This window comes from Rhinolophus hipposideros, assembly GCF_964194185.1.
Source record: "Rhinolophus hipposideros genome assembly, chromosome: 1".
In the NCBI taxonomy this organism is placed as follows: domain Eukaryota; kingdom Metazoa; phylum Chordata; class Mammalia; order Chiroptera; family Rhinolophidae; genus Rhinolophus; species Rhinolophus hipposideros.
In genome coordinates, this window is record NC_138047.1 from 63,837,214 (window position 1) to 63,856,371 (window position 19,158).

The window sequence follows — 19,158 nt, forward strand, 5'->3', positions numbered from 1 at the left end:
TGGCATTATTTTGCAGAACTGAAATATGTATCCTATGACATAGAAATTCCTCTTCTAGGCCTTGAGTCTGAATCGAAATTCCCACACAACGTGCGTAATGAGACTTGTTTAGGTATGTTCACTGAAACATTGTCTGTAATAAAGAAAACTGGAAACAACCTAAAGATTTATCATTTAAAAAATGAACAGAGCTCAGTCCATTGGTCTTCTTTAGATCCCAGCACGAAGCAATGCTGACAGATGATCAGAACCAAATAAATTCTTGTTGAAATGCACTATAGCTGAATAAACTGCCAATCAGAAGGGATCCAATGAGTGATGGGCAGGGCTAGAACAACATGTCCAGGGGACCTTTAGAAGAAAACATCATATAATGCAAAGAATGTGAGCTTGAGATTAGGAAAAAGCTTGGTTTGATACCAAGTTCTGTTTGTTCAACCTAAAGCAAGTGGCTTAGCCCCTGAGCCTCAGTTTCCTTGTCTATAAATGAGATGATTAACAGGATGAGGGATCCCAGGTGAGCAGTGGAGGGCTTCCCAACCATTGTGGCACAATGTTGTGCTGCGCATGACTGATGAGTATGCCCAGGAGGTACTCCCTCAGCCTTTGGGTTGATCAGAGCCCCTGGGCCATTCACCTCTGGCCTGAACATCCTCATTCATCTTTGACTCCAGTATGCCATGTGAATGTATGAACAGTATAATTTTCTATGTGTGCCACGACCTGAAAGATGTGGGAAAGCACTAGCTCAGTGCAGTCCCTGGCACGTAGGATTCATTAAATGTTAGTTCCCACTACTCACTGATGGAACGTGGGGCTCTCTCAGGATTTTCTTACCTACCAGGGTTGTAGGGGATCGAAAATGATGTGGGCCTTGCCAGATCTCCTGAGAGCAGCTCTCCTGAAAATCATCAAGGACTTAAAAATGGCCTCCATAGGTTCTTTACACAGAAGACCACCCAGAGTAGGAACTGAACAAATATACAGAACAAAAGTCAAGGGGTCTAGAGTGAGTCAGATGAGGGAAGGAAAAGAAATGTCCTTCTATCTTGCCTCCTGAACTTCACCTTGACTCAGGCTATCTTTTTCCCTATTCTGTCTCATCTTTTTTCTCTTTATGTGTCTCATACGTCATCACAAATAAAGGTGTTGAGAAGGAACACTTCTCTAGTGTAGATGTTTCCTTCCATGTGAAGAGTATCCTGACAGCATTACCTGGCCTCTTTCTGTCCCCTTGTTCAGTCCACCCCAAGGGAAGTGGAGCTGACTGACAGGAAGGAGAAAGGAAGCACACGTGGCCCAACTCCTTCTTCCTTTCTTCCCCTTGGGAGCTGATATCCTACAAAAACAATCTGTTCTTAACTCAGGAAACAAAACACTTATTGGAAATTACCTTGCGGCCCAGTGTGGCCAGTAATTAGGTGGGGAATTTCAGAATAGGGCGTACTTGCCCCATACCAACCATATTCTCCAATATCAGCTTTTGCAATAGGACATACAGGCAGTCAGGCCAAAGGTGGACCAAGCAGGTGGCCTAACAGCATGGGTTTTGGAAAAAGGTTGGATTTTGAATTCATAGGAATCTAACATTGTTGCTATTAGTAAGTCTTAATTTCTTAAAAATCAGATTTACATTAAGACAGCAGTAGAAAGAAAACCAGGTTTCAGTTAACAGGTCTGGGCTCTAGTCCTCTCCCCTCCTTACCCTGATTCATTGTATATCCTTGAGAAAATTTCTTAATTTCAATGGAACTCGGTTTGTTTTTCTCTTTTAAAAAATTATCAGTTGTAAAAGTATTTTAAAGGGTAAAATAAATATTTGTTTTTAAAAACAGTAGTTCTGTGTACCCCTGCCACTCATTTTAACCTCCACAGAGGCAACTAATTTCACCCATTTTGTTATTTACCTCCATGTCTCCAAATTACACTTTGGTATTGCTAGTTCTTGGTTTTTTTCTTTTCGGGCATCCTCTATTGACTTCCCAGTATAGAAGATAGTATTTTGTTTCTATTCTTTCCTCCACTTTCACCATGCATATATACTATTCCCGTGTATACTTTCTATTATAGACCTTTAACCATATGGAAATTTTCAATCGATAATCAATAATGGGTATTGAGTGCCTACATGAGTTAAGCACTGGGCTAGGCCCTAGAGTGCAAACATAAGTAAGAAACCAGGCAGCCAGGTCTAAAGTATGTACTCTTAAACATTATGCCACAATGCTTTTCATAATGACGGTTAAGATACCAGAAGATCCAAAAACGTCTACTGAATCATCTAATCAACACTAAATTGTGCTTAAATAGAACTTGCACATCTAACTGTGCTTTACTGAATTCAAATTCTAGGAAAATTGGTTCATGCAAATCCAATACTTTCCAGTTAACTAATACCCCATACTCTAGCCACTCTGTACAAATAAGAGTTTTCCTCATAATAAGTTATTTGTATTTTCATGTCACTTTCACTATGTATGGTCGTTCCACGTGCTCCAAGGGCATCCCAGAGAGACAATATGAAATTAGGCGGGAAGAAAACGACAATTTTTAGGAGAACAAAACCTAAATAAGCTACTTGCCACTTTAAAGTACCACATGAGAATAATGATATTTTATTGAAAATTGGGCACTGTAGAATTACTAAAAAAGAAATCTACAATTTCTCTTAACCAAACAAAAGTTTTCACCATTTATCATTTTTAAAGGAATTTCTCTCTCTGTCCTTTTTGGTGCCTGCTCCAGATCATAGATGCAAAAAAATAATGTTTCTAACAAGGAGTTTCCTCTTCCCTTAGTACAACTTTTCAATAATCCAAATGAATAGCACAAATGACTCCATTCCAGATGTATTTTTCATCTATTTACCATGCTGTTGCTTGTGATACAGTGGAACAAGTATGTGGCAGGGGCCCAGAAGATCTGCCAGATTAGCTCATCAACCAGTGGGCATGCATATATCTGCACCAGATTTCACGCAGTGAAAGGTCACAGCCTTTCATCCCCTTCAGACACGGAAAGCCAGAGTACAGATTCGATTAAGAGGTGACTGTCACTTAGGTGGAAGAGGTCTTCTCAAACCAACTTGCCTTTCCCTTAAGGAAAACTGAATTTCCTTAGCTGCATCTTCCTGACATTTCAGATTATTCAGGCGCTTCATTTCATACTCTCTTTCAAATTTGAGGGCTAAAAAATAAAATACATGAAGCAATCCAATATTTTTTTCACAAGGCATAATTTAGTCAAAACTGAATATTTATAACACAGTAAAATTCACATTCTTGAATACTAAAAAAAGAAGACAGGGCTACATATATAGGGGGTATGGGTGAGAATGAGCATATTTAAACATTTATCTGATAGTAAGCAAAATAACAAACAAAATTTGCAATTTGTTAAAATAGTTCTTATGAAACTTACCTTCTGCAGAAGGGAGCAGACCATCCTTATTGGTTTTATGTATTTTGAGGGGTATAGGACTACCAAATGCAATTTCTTCCAAGAAAGGCAACTTGATTTTGGCTAGGTTCGTGCACCAGACCTTTGTAAGTAATGCAAGATCCCAAGGTTCCTGTCTGGGGCAAAAATCCATTCGTTCATTCAACAAATATTTATTAAGCATCTACTATGGGATTCAGAAGACATCTTATTAATGCTTAGTTCCATTTTCCAGTATACATTTTGGTTTACAGGGAGGTATTCAGGATTTTCCAGTTGCAAATCTAGCCAGCAGGAGCCATATACTAACTCATGTAAATACACATTGAAAAATTACCACACATTTTAACGACATGAACATTTAACGACATAAACGTTCACAACATAGCCTCCCTGGAGTCAATCCACTCATCTCATGTCTTTTAAGAGGATGTAAAGAACTGTAAGCTGCAGTCTTTTATTGCTAATCAAAAATATGGTCACATTAGGGAAAGAACAAATCATGCATTGAGCAGGGTGCTTGGTATACACTAAGGCTTTGAGTACGTGATTTTAATCCTTATAATTACGATGTCGGTAGACAAGGAAACTGAGGCTCAGACGTTAATTAAGAACCAGAGCTAGTACTTAGCCTAGGTATATTTATTTAGAAGCACTAATACCAAGAGAATCCTTAGAAAAACTGGAGAAAGAGATAAAATCCTAAGCTACAATATTAAAAATAATCACCATGAACTTTAAGTGAAGAGTTTTATGCATCCTAATTAGGAAATGTAAAATATCAGCTGTATGTTTCTCATGTACAGTCAACGTGAGTTCATATGCATGAGGAAAGGGGAAAGACCTGCTTTGGTATGAGAAAGGGAACTGAGGGTATTACACACAAGCCACCCTTTTGTTTTCCACCTCCAGCTCCCTTGCTACTTTATCATCTAATTTTAAGGAGTGATTTGAAGTTTACAGTTATCATAGATGTACTTGAATAAGTTCACTAAGACGTATTTATAAGAATGCACACTGAAGCATTGTTTGTCAAAAAGAAAAAACAAAGAAGGAGCTTTAATGGTTGTCAAGAAGAGCCCGGTTATACAAACTATGGCACGTACATGTAAGGAAAGAATAAGGTTTATTCTTATGTTAATTTGGGGAGATGAACAAAAAAACAGCTAATATTAATCTAGTACTTACTACATGCTAGGCATTGCTTAAATCAGCTTATTTGTACAAACTCATTTAATTGCCACAGCAACTCTATTAGGTGCTATTATTATCCTCATTTTACAGATTATGAAATAAGGACAGAAAACAATCTGCCCAGGGTCACAAGGCTGTTGGTTGTGGGTTGGAATCTGAACCCAGAAAGTCAGACTTTAGAATCTGTGCTCTTGATCATTAGGCTTTACAAGATACAGTGCAGTAGGGAGCAAACTTCAATGTGTAAAAACGTGTGTGTGTATCTTGTATAACAGACAGAGAAATATAAAGCATTTTACCTCTGAGTGGGACTGGGGTGCGGGTGGGAATAGGGTATGAGAAATGGCATTTTTTATTTTCCCTTCAAATGCTTCTATACTGTTTGTATGTTCTTAGTGTATTTTTTTAAATAATCTTCTAAAAACACTTTTTAAAAAAGCCCAAGGTGAGGAGCTGCCTTAGCAAATGAACTCCAAAGTGTGCTACCACCATTCTGTTCCTCTTAATTTTGCTGCTCTTATAAATAGTATCATATCAAATACTTCCTTGTGAGAATGACAGAGAAGACATTGGTTTCACTGAGATTATTTATAATATAAAATTCTGCAAACCCAAACCGCAGAATCAGTGCTTTAAATCATTCTCCAGACATAAGAATATCTTCATTATAAAAGCTAGGTTTATAATAATATTGACTATAATTGTACTTGCCTATCGTTCAAGGTCTAAACACATACTGAACTGACAAAACTAAATAAAATGCAACAGGGAGTTTTCTCTGGCTTTCCTATAGCTCTCTGGTTTTTCCACCCCATACTGTGTCTCCATTTACTTCTCATAGTATTGTTCGAAAGAAAAATTAAATTGACCCATAATGGTAAATATGTCATAGACTGTGGCAGAGAGGTTAAAAAAGAAACAAGTCTAAAAATTAGAAACAAATAAACATAAAACAAGGGAGCATGATACTACAGAGTGAAACTACAGTGTAGTAGCATTAGCAACTCATGTTCATTATGGGTTTACGACATCAGGCAACGGTGCAAGAATTTTACATCCACTATTTCATTTGTATTCCACACCATATAGTAGATAGGTATTGACATGTCCATTTCACAGATGTGGAGGCCTACTCACAGAAAAGTTAAATAATTTACTCAGGGTTGCATGGGTCGCCAGGGCCAGAGGCAGACTTTAAGCCCAGGTCTTCTTGATTGCACAGATCATTGTGGTCAAAGCGTACAGGAGGCAAAACCAACCCTTTGAACCAGCTAATTAAGGATTCTTGTTAAGGTATACCTGACACCAAGGCATTTGTAGATAAACGTGCACTATCTACAGAGGTATTTTAAGGTAGTGGGCAATAGTAGAAAATGTTGCTTTAGAATACAGAGCCTTCTAACCTTCTCCACAACTGTGTCTTTGATCAAACCATTTTTCGGAACCATTTTCCTGAACCTCAGTTTTGTCATTTCAAAGTGTTGTTTTGTTGTAAAAACGAAGTAAGGGAATTAAATTCCTATAAAAGCAGTTGCAAAAACAACAACAACAGTATCCAGACATCTGAATATGTCTCATACAGTCTAGTATCTCATGGGGAGCATAAGAGTGTCCAATACTTTTATTTTAGCAAGGCCACTCCCCACCCCAAGTCTATGCTTACCATCATAAAAATACTTACACTTCATAACAACTGCCCCGCAGAATGGTTTTCACTGTGTTCTTTCTTGGCAAGCCATAAGCCATGGTGAATTATTACAGCCCAACCTCCTAACACTGGTGCCTGATGACGGGATACTCTGTTCGCTGCCTGAAATGATTGCAACACACCTAAGTGATGGCTTTCCCTTGAATATTTTTAAATGTTCACATCATAAAAAGAGTCACAAAAAAAGCATTTCTGAATGTCAGAACGTCCCTAATAAATGTTCATGGAAGCTGAACTCCTAATGTAGAACTGTGTTTTTTCTCTTTTATTTTCCAGGAACTCATTTTATCACTTCTTGTCCTGTAAGGAGAAAATGCCAGGTTAACAGCATCGATTTTCCGTCATGGTATGTCACTGCCTGAGCCTGCCAAACCTGCTCAAACTCCGCATCACCAAAATGTCTCAGGCTGTGGCAATGTTAGTGGATAAATAAATGCTTGTGCAGGGCACAGGGAATCCCTTCCCCCGCCCTAGCCCTTTAAAAAATGCAAACTTACCCAGATATTTCCTCTTTCAAAAAATCTGAACTGATAAAGTGTCCAACTCTAAGCACCCCTCCCACTTCTCCCACTCACACGTTTTATAGTAGGTGAGTCTGCCCCCCACCCCCATGGGCAATTCCTTGTGCGAACCCGCTCGGGAGAGCGGGTGGAGCCCTCCAGCCGCCGGGACCCGGGCGAAGGGGCGGGTCCTCCTCCCTGGGCGCCTTCCCACGCCCGCGCCCGGCTCCTCCTTCCCACCTGCGGGCGCTCCCTCTCCGCGGGGGCCTCAGGGACAGGTCCCCAGCAGGGGTGCCGGCGCCCGCTTACCGGCGTCCGGGGGTCCCCAAGGGTAGCGGTCCCACCGGACCGACAGCAGAGGGCGCGCCCCATTAGGTGCACATGGCCGCGCACGGGCCCGCGCTGCGGGCACACGCCTCTTGTCTACTCCGCCCGGGAGCTGTGGGCGGCACCCGGGGCCGGGGCGCCCCGCATCACGTCGCGGCCTCAATAAAGGGCTTTGTGGTGTGGGCCCCGCCCACGAGGGGTCCGGGGCGCTGTGCCCCGGGCGCTAGTTCCGCGGGGTCCCCTCGGAGCGAGGGCCTCCGGGTTACACGGCCAAGGACCCGCACGAGCTGAACAAAGCCCACGAGGGAAAGTGGGCTGTGAGCCAGGCCTTTTCCTGAAAACGACACTTTTAAATGTAAGGAGCTTGTGTTGAAGCTATTTGGAGACCTCGTTTGGGAGACCATATGGGGACCCCACTTAAAGAAACGTGTTCAGTTCTGACGTGTTTTCCGTGAGCAATTCTCGCTGGTGACGCTTGAGGAGCGTGTTCACACGCCCTAGTCAGTCACGGCAGTTTTAGAGTCTAAAACTCGAAACCTGTATGTGCTAAATTACGTGTTCGCGTTAAGAACAAGATGGGATCCTAAAACGTGGCCTGACGGACCAGTTGCTGAAGTTACACTGGTGAGTCAGGATGGATCCACATTTTAACACATCAGATGGTCACCACTTAATGTGAAATGAAAATAGCTTATCTTTCCATTTTGCGTGAAGGTTTTGGAATCGGAACTGGTTTGGAATTCTAGTTCTATTTGCTTCCATAGCTATGCCAATTCTTCTATAAAACGAGTATAATATTAATAATCGTCTTATCTCTTATAGGGTTGTTGTGAGGATTAAAGATCGTGTCTATTCTGCCACATGGTAAGTGCCTAATTATCTAATTCTGAGCCTAATAACAACTTTATGAGATAGGCAAGTGTTACTTATTATTCCTGTTCTAGAGAGGAAGAATAAACTGAGAGGTTAAAGGCCTACCCAGGGTCACAAAGCTAGTGAGTTGCAGGGCCAACTTTTGAAGCTAAAACACAGTACCCTTCCGCCCTGACAGCCACCTGTGATACTAGCTCCTGCCTAATTTGAATAGGCTCGTGGCATTGACCCATCTTCAGAAGGTGCTTTTGTTCCTCCCAGAAACTAGAAGGTGAGGACTGGCTTGCTCTTGAACATTTCTAGTAGCAATGGAAAATAAACAGCGAGGAGTAAAGGTAGGTGTTAGTATTTAATAGAATGGTGAAGTCATTCATGGATTGTGAAACCACTGTAGTAGATTTTGACCTGATTGGAGTAGTGTCATGCGGAACCGGCTGTGGGGTCTCTTCTGGGGTCTCTAGTCCCGCTCCCCACATAAGAACGCAGGATATGGTGAGGCCAAAAAGGAACACCCACGGAGCCATAGATTCGGGAGTCATACAACTCTAGTCTCACTGGCAACTGGGTTGGAGATACAAGAAGCAGGAGCCACACGATTTGCAACCTGCCATCCACTTGTCTGCCAACCAACCAACCCCACTTGCTAGCTGCAATCTGCGGTGCAAACTGCCATCCGCTCTTGCTAGCTCAGCCACCATCTTCTTGCCTAGCCCCCATTTTCTGCTAGCGTAGCCATGGCAGTTATATTAGTGGCCAATGGCTCACTGGTGACAGCTGATGGCCAACTAGCCACAGCTGATGGCCATCCAATCACAGTTGATGGCCATTTACTACCCAAGTGAGTACCTTTCCACGTGAGGCCGAGAGCCTGGAAACTACACTCCTGGCTCTGTCCCTACAAGTAGAGTTAGAATTTTTTAAATGAATTAGCATGGAATGGTGGGAAAATGAATACTCATCCCACAAATGAGTATTGTTTTGTGGAACTTTCATTTCTGTTATACATGTGCACTCATGCACATGCCTGTGTATGTGTGTGTGTGTGCAGTTTTAATGTAAAATATAGTTTTTACAGTGGATGTAAAAAGTTTGAAAGCCACTGTCTAAGACCATTTTATTTTAGAGATGAAAAAACAGAGACTGAGTTGTTAACTGACAGGCCACCTTAGAGTTGAAGTGGTGCATGGGTCCATGGCCTGTTCTCTTTTTATAAATGAAGAAATCAAGACCTAGGGAGAGGATGCAGTGGGCCCAGGGCCACACTGCGAGAGATCACACAGCCTGTGATTGCTCCATGTGGGAACTTCACCTTCTGCATATGTATATAGTTCCTGACAATTGTGTTTAGTTAGTTCCTGTGTGACTGACTCACTTTGAACAAATGGGGTGCAAGTTACAGAGTGTGACTTCTGAGACTAGGTCGTAAAAGGTATGGGGGAAGGAGGCTTCCTTCTTGTAGTATTTCTTGGAAGAGGTTGGCTGCCGCGTTGGGAGATAAGTCAAGACAGCTTATGGAAAAATGCACGTGCAAAGGAATCAAGGCTTGTAGCCAACAACTGATGAGAAGCTGAGGCCTCTTGACACCAGCCATGGGAGTGAGCCACCTCGTAAGAAAATCCTCCAAGGCTCAGTTAAACCTTCAGATGACTGCAGACCCAGTGTCTTCACTGAAACTTCACAGGACACCCTGAACAAGACCATCTAGCTAAGCGCTGCAGGATTCCTGGCCCTGCTGAAGATAATAAATATCTATCGTGTTAAGCCACAAACCTTTGGGGTATTTATTACAGAGTAGTAGATAACTAGTAAGTGTCTTATGTAGAAAGACTATTTTAAGACATATTAAGTGTCTTACTGTAGAAGGACTATTTTACGTAGAGGAAAATAGCCATGTTTTTATAATTTTGAGGTTAATAGTTTGATAAAAATAAACAGTAAAACATGCTTTACAGACATTTTCTGGGAAGCAGCGTATTTTGCCAGATCTCATCTAGAACCGGTTAAGATCCTTCAAAATTTTCAACACAGAAAATAGGTGGTAACCTCACCTCTCCATGTATTTCAAAACAAAAATAACTCTAAATCCTATAAAAGGTAGAAGAGTATCCAGTAAAGGATGGTTTTCACCCTGATAATGATTATTTCAGTATTTTCTTTTGAAATACCAAGTTATTTCTAAACCTACCTACACAGCTCACTAATACTCTCTCCCTCCCTCCCCCTCTTCCCGCGTCTCTCCCACCCACTTTTTCTCTTTTGCCTCCCTCCTTCCTTCTCCCTTCCCTCCTTTTTTCTCTATTTTGATCCATGCTCTCTCTCCCCCTGCTTTTCTGGTGCCCTATGCATATCTTACTGTTGGGTAAGCCTTCACTGATGTCATCAATTCCAGAAAGTTAGTTTTCGTTTAAATTGGTTAAGAGAGTGTTGCTGTCACCTAGTGGTAAAACTAAGGTACAAGGAGGAATGCAAAAGAGACAAAAAACAATCATAACACAAACCTACCAATTAACATTTACTGTGCTTTGGGCCCTGTTCAAGGTACTTCATATACATTGTCCATTTAATTATCACAACAGTAGATGCTATTATTAATTTAGTGATGTGATTTTAGGGATATTAGAAAAGAAAACACTGAGGCATCTCAAATGTGAATAACTTTCCCGGGGTCATAGGATTTGACCCACAACTATATGATTCCGATTTTTTTGCTCTCTCTACCACACTGTACATTCTCCTAGGATTGGAATTAAGGCAAGGTTTTATAATATGTACTTATAAATATTTTTGCAACTGCTCATTGCAAAATATTGAGTTAATTTCTCATCGTATGTATAGATATTCATTCTACTTTCAAAGAATGATGTTTTATTTCTTTTAACTTAACAGGTAAATCACAGAGGCAGCCAACACTTTTTTCATGGCCACATCCAACACTTCTCCAGTAATGACACCAACTCTCAGATAATGATAAAGCAATTCACGTGCAAAAGCCTTAAAATCATCAAAACACAGCACTGAGTCTTAAATAGTCTCAATCCTTCCATACTAGCACCTTCCTAATTCTGTCACATCTCTAGCCACTCCTTTGTTAGTGAACTGAACTGGGGTTCGGCAGCTTGGTAGATGTCAGCCAAAAGAACACCCCAAGATGATTTTGTTAGTAGGAATTTTATTGCAAGACAGCAAGCAAGGAGCACACTGGGGATGGTTCCCAAAGCAGTGCCTCTCAGAGCAGAAAGGACTGCAGGGCTTTCTAGGACCAGCTGCTTCCATCGTAGTGTGTTGAGGTATGTTTTGGGGTGAGCATGCACAGTGAGTGAACATGGCTATACATACATCGCATGTACAGAAAATGGTGAATAAGATCCGCTTTGGGAGATTTCCGTATTATTATGAGAGTATCACGAGAAAAGCCACTGCTGAGGTCACTGGAGGGGCCTTCAGGCAACTTCAACCGGTCTCAGGTGGTTTCAGGCAGTTTCCTAATCTTTACCTTCTGGCTCTGAAGAAAAACATCTCAGGCAAGAAAATGAGCGTAATAAATATTTAAGTAATTATGTAGCCTTTCTCCAAGTGTTTAATTGAGCCCTTGTGTACAATCTAGGTAGGCTATTCCTTCACTTGTTTCCTTCTTTCTTCCCCTCTTGAAATCTGTCTGCCCAGGTGTGTACACCTTTCTCTATTCCTTCTGCACAAGTACTCTCAGTGGCTCTGCCCTCACTACTACAGCCATCAGTTCTCTTTGGATGGCCCCCACTCTGACTCTCTAGCCAGCCTTGTCTTCTTCCCTGAACTCATATCCTGCATTTCCATCAGTTTATGAGACTTCCTAGCTGACTATCCTGTTCAGATGAAAGTGTCAACATATACATAAGCTAATTCATCACCTACTCCCTAAACCATCTCTGGTTTCTATTTCTGGGGATGGGACTTCCTGGTCCTTTGAGGGAGACACCTTTACAAATGGAGATTTCTCTTACAAATGTAAATGTCTTTTACAAAGAGTTAACTTCTACTTGGTTTTCAGAGCTTCTCCCAAATCTGCTGTTTCTTAAAATTAACCAGCCTAAAACAATCCTTATGCCAAGTAGACATACAGAGGATGCCAAAAAAATGTATACACATTTTAAGAAAGTAAAAAACTGTATTAAAATTGTAATACTCACTCTATACCGATAACAAAAGATGAATACAAGTCACGTTTGACTTCTGCAATTACAAGAGGTGCTCAAAGTGGTTACCATCAGTGTAATTTTAATATGGATTTTTCCTTTCTTAAAATGTGCATACGTGTTTTTTGGCACCCTCTGTATTTTGGGGTAGCAAATTCTGTTCCATTACAGCTCCTAGGCTACAAACCTGTACAGCATGTTATTAATACTATACTGAATGCTGTAGACAATTGTAACACAATGGTATTTGTGTAATACATTGTGCTATGGGCTATAATATCACTAAGTGATAGGAATTTTTCAGCTCCATTGTAATCTTACGGGACCGGGACCGTGTATGCCATTTGTTGTTGACAGAAAGGTCGTTATGCAATGCATGACTGTAGTAAGTTGCAGAGCTATATTTAACACTCCTGAACTGTGTGGATGAAAAAAGGGGTTCTATGGAAACTAACCTCACAGGGTAACCTGATCATAAATTCCAACATGGGCAGGTCAAATTGGGGAGTCATGCCCCAGGCCTAAAACTTCTTTAAGGAAAGGTTTTAAGCCAGCCCTGTCCATTGTTCTTAATACCCCTTTCTAGAAGTATTACTATATTGTTAAAGTGTATTAACAGATATAATACTTCTAGAAGGGGGTATTAACCCTCAAGAGAGCACATTATCTTAACTATCCTGTAATCCAACACCCTTTCCCCCTTGCTTTCTCCAGTCTTTCTTGAGTCCCCTTTTTAATTTTAAATGCATAAAAGAAGCTGCAAAACTGTTACTCTCTGGAGCATTTGTGATCTTGCTTCCTGACATATGTTGTCAGTTTGGCTCAAATAAACTCTTATAAAAATTCTCTACAGGTTTGGAAATTTCTTACATCAACATCTACCTGGTTGGAGTTATCTGGATCCCCTGGCCAGGCTATATATCTGTCCATCAGATTTCCATTGCATCCTTATAATAACATTCACTACCCACCCATTTTATTATATTTGAGGTCGACAGAGTAGATTTCTGTACCTTAAACACATTATTGCCTGACGAGAACAGAAAATAATAGCCACAAATAGTGTCCAGTCTTCTCAGTTCCCTTTAGAGGCAGAAGTTAAAATTTCCCAGGTGTCCAGTTGATTCAATTCCTGTTCCTTTGGAGGCACAGCAGATCAGAATCCATTATCCTGATTCAAGACTATGGCACGTGATTTACAAACTAGGATTCTCCCCAGGACAAAATCTGGAGCAGTGGGGATCCCTGGCTGGCTCTCAAATGGGCACTCCAAACCTACATCTGTGGTGGAGAGGTTTACACCAGGAGAGCTGCAGTTGAATTCATCCATTGCCCAGGCATAAAGCACTAGTTATAAAAGTAGGAAGAAAAGTCTTTCTTTACACATTTTAATATTTGAGGACATTGGCGTGTTACAATTTTGCCCTGTAAAATACTAATTGAAAAAAGCATTAATCTGCTTCAGTCCAATTGACAGTTTAATTTCATTCTAATTTATAATATGTTATTTTAAGAGTAACTAGGAAAGAAGGAGCAAATAGAAACTTAAGATGAGATCTCTAGTTATTCAATAAATATTTGTTCAAATGAGTCACATTTTATTGACTTTTCAAATATAAATCACATCAATTCAACTCTTTTCCTTAGGAGACAGAAACCAGATGGAGGGAGTGTGCTCTGATAGAAATAGTATAACTAGGAATCCAAAAACCCTGTAGACTCCTTTCCTAAATATGAAAAACTTCTAAGCCTTTGTACCATTTATGAAACCTAATATATAGCCCTCAAAACTATTTTTTGATAGATTCCATGAATTTGTCTAATCCTTCCCATAAATATTAGAGTGCTGTCTTTAATGAGTTACTAAATGACTTTTAATAATTTTACCTATTTTATATCTTGCTATATTTATGTCAAGAATTCATTAAAGTTAGTGTATAGAACGATATAAATTTTATTTGTCCTAAAACTTCTTTTGAAGATTTATGTCCGATTTTTATCATTTTCATATACTCTTTTTAAATTTTATTCATTTCAGTGATTAATGTTTCATCTTAAGCTTTAATTTAATTAGATAAGCCAATTTAACACACATCTCTTGAGCAGTTTCTGTATGCAAGGCTCTGAATTGGCCTTTGCAATTTAAAATTTGTACCCCTTTTCCCTCTTCTCCCATATGCAAGAAAATCTCATTTTTTCCCTTGAAGATTTAAGTCAGTTATGAAAAGTATACATTCTCAGCTTGGAGAAATATGGAAAAAGAAATTATCACCTCTCTTTCTGTCAGTTGTGAAAACTGTCTTGAAAGAATTAATTCCTTTTTTAAGCCAAAATCTAAAATTGGAATGCATATAAGCCCCCATAGGCAATAAATATCAATCCACTTAAATTCAGGATTTAAAAAAAAAAGGAATTACTTCAAAGTGTAGAACTTTTTGTACTTGCTCAAATACCAACTTCCTAATGATAAACCTGTCTGTGATTTCACCCCTTAATTCTTTTTTGTCTGCCAGAATCTCTAAGACAAATTCCTTTCTTAAATTTTTTGATGTGTACATATTGTAAAATGATTACCAAAATCAAGATAATTAACAGTTTGAGGGGGAGCACAGTTTGCCACCCAAAAATATGCCTCTTTTGGGATATGGATTATTTTAAGCTGGTTATTTGTAAAAAACAAAAGACTCAGGAAAAACCTTTGACCTTCCCCCTAATTGCCTAAAAGAATTTAGAGACAGGACCTGCTCCAGGAAGGGAGCTATCATCGCAGATAACTATAGTTTAATAGGAATTAGTGTGTGATAGGAAGGAACCTAGCAAGGCCCATTGATCAAAGTCCCATCTGTGTCCCATTGTTAAAGATGGCCCAGCAAACATTTAGTAACCAAACGTTTGCTTTTCATCTCCATCTGAATTACCGTCCTGCCCGTTTGAATTGTCACACCACTACCACTTTCTCCTTAGCTCCAGAGGGCAAGTGCAACTGCAACTGTCCAATTTATCCTGATTTATCCCGGGTTCCATATTCTTATGGAACCTCTGTATGTACATGCATAATGAATTTGGTTATTTTATCCTGTTAATCTGTGTCTTGTCAATTTGGTTATTAGACCAGCCTGAAGAACTAAGAGGGAGGAAAAAGTGAGGAAATTTTCCACTCTCCCCCACAATATCCATCATCCCACATAGCTAACATAGTTGTGTGTGTGTGTGTGTGTGTGTGTGTGTGTGTGTGTGTGTGGTGAGAATGCTTAAGAGCTGTTCTCAACTTTCAACTGTACAATGCTGTATTATTAACTCGAGTAAACAATTGTTAATTGTTTCTCAGCTTCCGTTTCTACTTTCCATAAATCAAAGTAAACCTCCTGCTGCTCGTTAGGAGGCATTGCAATCTAATATGCTTTTAATTTTTAAGGTTGATCCCATATATACTGTATATATGAGAAAGGAAATAACAGAAATAAAACAATGGTTGAACAAACTCATTTCTATTTCAAAGTTAAGCAAAGTTTCTAAAATGTATCTAAGTAGCTTCATAGAGTTTCCTGGGGTATCTAAAAACAGGTATTTTATTCTATATCTCAGGAAATTAGAAACGTTCAGAATAATACTTCAGATTCCAGGGAATGCTTTACATTTTGCAAGTGTCTAGTCTTTCAAAAAGGACTCGAAGCCCCACAACAGAGTGTGGCAATTAATGACCTTCTAGTAACTTTCATAAGAGCCAGCGTAGACCTTACAACTCTAGCCAAGATGTTTGTGGGGAGGCAGAATTCTAAGATGATCCCAGTTATGGGCTGAATTGTGTTCCCCCAAAATTCATATGTTGCAGTCCTAACCCAGTAACTCAGAATGACTATATTTGGAGAACAGACGTTGGAAAGGGTAATTAAGGTGAAATGAGGTCATATGGATGGGCCTTAATCCAACGTGACTGGTGTCCTTATAAGAAGGGGCGATTAGGACATGGACGTGCACAGAGGGCAGACCACCTGAGGACACAGGGAGGAGATGATGGCTATCTTCAGGCAAAGAAAAAGGCCTCAGAATGAAACCGACTCTGCTGACACCTTGGTCTCAGACTTCCAGCCTCCAGAATGTCAAGGGTGTAAATGTCTGTTGTTTATTTAAGCCACCTAGTCTGTGGTACTTTGCTATGGCAGATCTTGTAAACTAATACAGCTCCCCAAATTCCTACCTTGTATAAGCTGCCATTTTGGAGCCCAGAGCAACCACTGCTGATAGCCAGTAAGATAGCAAGGGCCTTAATCTCATAACCATGAGGAACTGAATTCTGCCAATAGCCTCCATGAACTTGGAAGAGGGCTCTGAAGAGACACTGTACTCTGACAGAAAGGGCCTATTGGATGAGAGTGCAGGCCCGCTGACACCTTCATTTCAGCCATGTGAGGCTCTAAGCAGAGAACCCAGCTGTGTCAGGCCCAAAGCTCTGACCTTTGAGATAATAATCGGGTAGGGTTTTAGACTGCTAAAGTTGTGGTTCTGATTTAGCACCAAAAACAGTCTGAATGTGACCTAACCCAAAAATTGGGTCATCACTGTGCGTAGTTCAAGGTCACTTAATTTATAACAGAGGAGACCCAGTGCCCAGGAGGATTTTTCCTTTTCCCATGATGTCTTGTGGAGTCCAATATTTTTAAATTGGAATTCTAGGTTGAAATTTCCCATTCCCCTTTGAAGTACCACATTGTTTATTCAGAATTATAGTGGGCAGTTTTCATTTTTTTGGTTGCCCACGATCTTATCTCCTTCTTTTTTGGAGAAAGTGCCTATGTGAGTTTTGAGGGGAGATAGGACTTGCCTTGCACTACAAAAAGACCAAACTCCTTTTTCTCTGCCCCCAGTGGTCAGGACACAGGCTCTCCCCCTGTTCTTCGATCCCCCTGGGTTTTGGAATCAAAGCAGGTAAATCCAAGAAGCAGGGGGAGCATTACTGAGCCAGTGGTGCGGCAGCTAACGGATTAACACCAGGGGAAGAGGTGCGCTGCATAGCAGCCCGTGGAAGTTAAATGCATGGATCCTGGTGCCAGACTGCCTGGGTTTCAATCCCTGCTCTGCATCTGAGTAGCTGGGTGTCACTCAGTTTTACTAGGTTAACTAGTAAAATCAGACCTATCAGTCTTAAACATTATAATTTTTCTCAACACAGCAGCCAGAATGATCAGTTTAAAATCAATACTGTATTATGAACTTGAGTCACCAATTCCTAATTGTTTCTCAGTTTCCATTTCTACTTTCAAGGTACCAATAATAAATCAAAGGACACCCCTTTCAGCTCATTAGTAGGCATTGTAATCTATATGCTTTTAATTTTTAAGGTTGATCTCATATATACTACATATTTGAGAAAGAAATAAGAGATAAAACAATGCTAGAACAAACTCATTTCTTTCCCAAAGTTAAGCAAAATCTCTCAAATGTATCTAAGTAGCTCTAACCTCCCTGGCTTCCTTGCTGTTTCCCAAGCTGGCCAGGAATGTTCCCATCAGTCATAGGTTGAATTGTGTCCCCCAAAGAGATGTTGAAGTCCTAACTCCCAGTACCTAGGAATGTGACTGTGTTTGGAAATAGGGTCTTTGCAGATGTAATCAAGTTAAGATGAGGTCCTGACAGATGAGAGTGGGGCCTAAATCTGATCACTGTGTCCTTACAAAAAAAAGAAAAAAAAAAAGACACAGAAACACAGGCAAAGATTGGCGTGATCGAAGGAACAGATTCTCTCTCAAAGCCTCTGAAAAGGATACAACCATGCCGACACCTGGATTTCAGACTACTGGCCCCTTGAGGTATGAATGAATAGATTTCTGTTTGTTTGTTTGTTTTTCCTGTTACCCAGTTTATGGGACTTTGTCAGAGCAGTCCTATGAAACGAATGCACCACCTTGGGCCTTTAAAACTAGCTGTTTCTTCTACCCGGAACAGTCTTCCTCCTCCAGAGATCAATAAATCTCTCACCTCCATCGAGCCTTTGCTCACCAAGGCTTTTCCTAACACTCTAGTCAAACCCACACCCCTCCACAGCACAGGGAATAACCTTGTACAGTGAGAGATGGGTCCTAGACGTATGGCGATCCCATTGTAAGATATATAAATGTCAAGTCACTGTGTTGTGCACTTGAAACTAATATTACCGTGTTTCCCCCAAAATAAGACCTAGCTGGACCATCAGCTCTAATGCGTCTTTTGGAGCAAAAATTAATATAAGACCCGGTCTTATTTTAATATAATATAAGACCGGGTTAATATAACATCACATCACATCACAACACAACATAACATAATGTAATACCTGGTTAATATAATACTGGGTCGTATATTAATTTTTGCTCCAAAAGACACATTAGAGCTGATGGTCCGGATAGGTCTTATTTTCAGGGAAACATGATATATGCCAAATACACTTTAATAAAATTTGAAAAAAAAAACTGCCTTCCCTCATCCTGATACAATCAATCCCCTTACCCTGCCCTGCCTTTTTTTTTTTTTTTTTAGAAGGCTACTGTATTATCTGGCAATTCTCACAAATTCCAGGCATGGTGCATAGCCTCTGCTCAGCCCAGTTATCTGTTATGGGCTGTGAAATATCCACCTCTACAACAACTGGTTAAATTTTGTGCAAGTATTAAGGAATACTTTCATGCAAGCTATGTCTTAGCTTATATAATATTAAACAGAAGCAATGTGAAATATAGGAAATATGGGAATTTAGTACAGTAAATCCTCATTTAATGTCATTGATGGGTTCTTGGAACTGTGGCCAAATGACCATACTATTCGTATAATGAAACCAATTTTACCATAGGCTAATTGATATAAATTAGAATTAAGTTCCTATGGCATCTCATCAACATTATAACAAAATAAAATGATGTTATTAGATGACCTGCTGTACTCCTTTTTATCAAAATGTAAATAAAGTGGTTCC

General features: G+C 40.1%; 1 protein-coding gene across 1 annotated transcript; it reads right to left on the minus strand.

Moving 5' to 3' along the window:
• Positions 1-3,052: 3,052 nt before the first annotated feature.
• On the minus strand, positions 3,053-7,189 carry LOC308492956 (uncharacterized protein C4orf36; the record flags this gene model as incomplete). Its single annotated transcript, XM_081038502.1, has 4 exons — positions 7,150-7,189; positions 6,314-6,442; positions 3,421-3,575; positions 3,053-3,186 (listed from the first exon to the last, which is right to left on the minus strand). The coding sequence occupies exons 2-4, from the start codon at positions 6,376-6,378 to the stop codon at positions 3,053-3,055; spliced, it is 354 nt and encodes a 117-aa protein (XP_080894628.1). The 5' UTR covers positions 6,379-6,442; positions 7,150-7,189.
• Between the last annotated feature and the right edge of the window lie 11,969 nt (positions 7,190-19,158).